Raw genomic sequence first — 2,191 nt, 5'->3', positions numbered from 1 at the left:
TAACGTCAACGTGTCACTTGATTGTCACTTTCTGTCCCAAAGCAGGGTACGTTATTCTCGTTTTCTTCTTGGAAATATTCCAGAATTCCACATCAATGTTGTACCGGCATGCTTTCCCGGGTTTCGTGTTGGCGGCCATGCTCAATAAAAAATATGTTTTATACGCTTTTCTTAATTTCGCTATGTGCCACCCTTCACGTGTGGATGCTAGAAGGGATCCTCGACTTCACTAACAAGACGCTCTCCTTATTCTCAACCAGGTTTACCACTTTTAAATTCATACCCGATCCAAACACGAAATACATCCTCTCCTGGGACCATAAGTATCTTACTTCAAACGTGGCCGACGGCTTTCAGAAGTATAATTGTCCAGTGAAGAATTGTTTTTTCACTACAAATAAAGACTTGTTGAACCTCAGTACGTTTGACGCGATCGTCTTCGGTGAGAACATTCTGACGTCGGATAACAGACCGAGAGAGCGGAGCCCGCGTCAGATCTTCGTGTACATGTCGAACGAATCGTCCTACAAGTTCCCGGCCTGTGAGTTGTATAACGATGATTACTTCAACTGGACATTCACGTACCGTTTCGATTCCGATGTGTTATGGAGGCCCTTTGTGGTGCGGAACCTCACCGGCGATATCGTGGCACCCTCTACGGAGGTGGTTTGGACAATGAACTCCGCTCCTCTCAGATCTGACATAAAATCCACGCTGCAAAGTAAAATGAGAGCAGTTGTGTGGATTCTGGACGACTACAGTTGTGCGGGCTTTGACTATCTGCTGAGGTTGGAAAAACATCTGTATCACTTCGAACTTAAACTATACAAGCACAGGCATTTTAAAAAGAACAGTCTCTATGATAGCGATATTTTGCCGCAAAATTATCAGTTTGTGGTGGGGTTTGAAAACTCGATAGTCAAAGACTACGTGACAAGGAAGGTCATGGAAGGTTACAGAAACTATGCGGTGCCTGTCGTCTACGGTGGGGCCAATTATGGCAGGTAGATTCCTTAATGTTTAAAATACTATCTTACTCTATCTATACTCACAGAAAAGTTATATTCTTAGAAGTAGAAAGACGTGCCTAAACTTTATACACATATACATCATGGCCAGTCATAAATACCTAAATCGATTCCTAATAGGTAATCCTTGTATTCGGTTCGGCAAGAGTAACAGTAATACATATTTTCAAAATAATCTCATCATCCACAGGTTCCTTCCTCCGGGCTCCTACATCAATGCGCGCGTAACGCATCCCTACAACCTAGCACAAGCCATTTACCAGGCAACGAAGAGCCAGGAGGCATACGAACGTTACTTCAAATGGAGGAACGATTATTCAATAGAAGAAGATCACTCATCTCTGTGCGACCTGTGCGCGGCGTTGAACGGCGACAGAGCCAAGTATGCTCCTGCTAAGAAAAAGTTCAGGGTATGGTGGAACTCCCCTAACCGTATGCATCTATGTCTTCCTATAGATTATCCGGATATAGAAAAAAATGGTAACTTCACTATTCCCAATCTTTAAAAGTACTCTAGTATTCCAAAACTTTTAGAATAATACTTTAACTATTTTATTTCGATTAAAGTTTTGTTGCTAAATCCGTATTAATCCCTCTCTTATTCAAGTGTAACAACAAAAACGGGCTCAAGGAAACCCCATCCGATCCAAGCTATTAGGGCGTTATAGGAGTTTTCGATAGTTTACAACTCGGCCAGAAACGAGAATTCAATACCAATATAATATCAATTCAATATTAATATCAATGCGTTGCACGGGAATAGGCCCGGTCATCAGACGCGGCACTATATGACGGCCAGACGGGAAAAAGTACGACCCCCAGAATACTCGTGAATCCCTTTGAGAGGACAAGAGTTGGCAGCTCATACCTCAATAACTGCTTCACCGTTATAGAGGCCCCGGTTATTAATTTTATATCGCACAAAAGAGCATGTTACTACAAATACAAACACAAAAGACGAAGTAATTAATGTCGGAGTCGTATTGGTTGAATCAGTCGTTAGTCGGGGAGGCAAATCGCTACACAATACGGTAGTTAGGGAGGGGAGGATCGGAACGTTTAACGAGGAAATTATTTAGTAAATGTTGCCAAATAATAACATTAGTGTGAGTGAGGGGTGAGGGCCGCGTCTGGTGTGGCGTTAGGATTTGCTTGGCGGGACA

At 42.7% G+C, this 2,191-nt stretch overlaps 1 protein-coding gene across 1 annotated transcript; it reads left to right on the top strand.

The window, feature by feature from the left end:
* Positions 1–1,534, top strand: LOC134799010 (alpha-(1,3)-fucosyltransferase C-like). Its single transcript, XM_063771435.1, has 2 exons — positions 1–1,004; positions 1,219–1,534. The coding sequence occupies exons 1-2, from the start codon at positions 109–111 to the stop codon at positions 1,532–1,534; spliced, it is 1,212 nt and encodes a 403-aa protein (XP_063627505.1). The 5' UTR covers positions 1–108.
* Positions 1,535–2,191: the final 657 nt, after the last annotated feature.

Source organism: Cydia splendana, chromosome 17 (assembly GCF_910591565.1).
Source record: "Cydia splendana chromosome 17, ilCydSple1.2, whole genome shotgun sequence".
Taxonomy (NCBI): Eukaryota; Metazoa; Arthropoda; class Insecta; order Lepidoptera; family Tortricidae; genus Cydia; species Cydia splendana.
This window is presented reverse-complemented; position numbering and strand designations above follow the sequence as displayed.

Excerpts from the sequence above, each read along its gene's own strand:
- LOC134799010 (XM_063771435.1), top strand. The coding sequence starts at position 109 with ATGCTTTCCCGGGTTTCGTGTTGGCGGCCATGCTCAATAAAAAATATG. Across the intron at positions 1,005-1,218 it reads GGTGGGGCCAATTATGGCAG|GTTCCTTCCTCCGGGCTCCT; the intron begins GTAGATTCCTTA and ends CATCATCCACAG.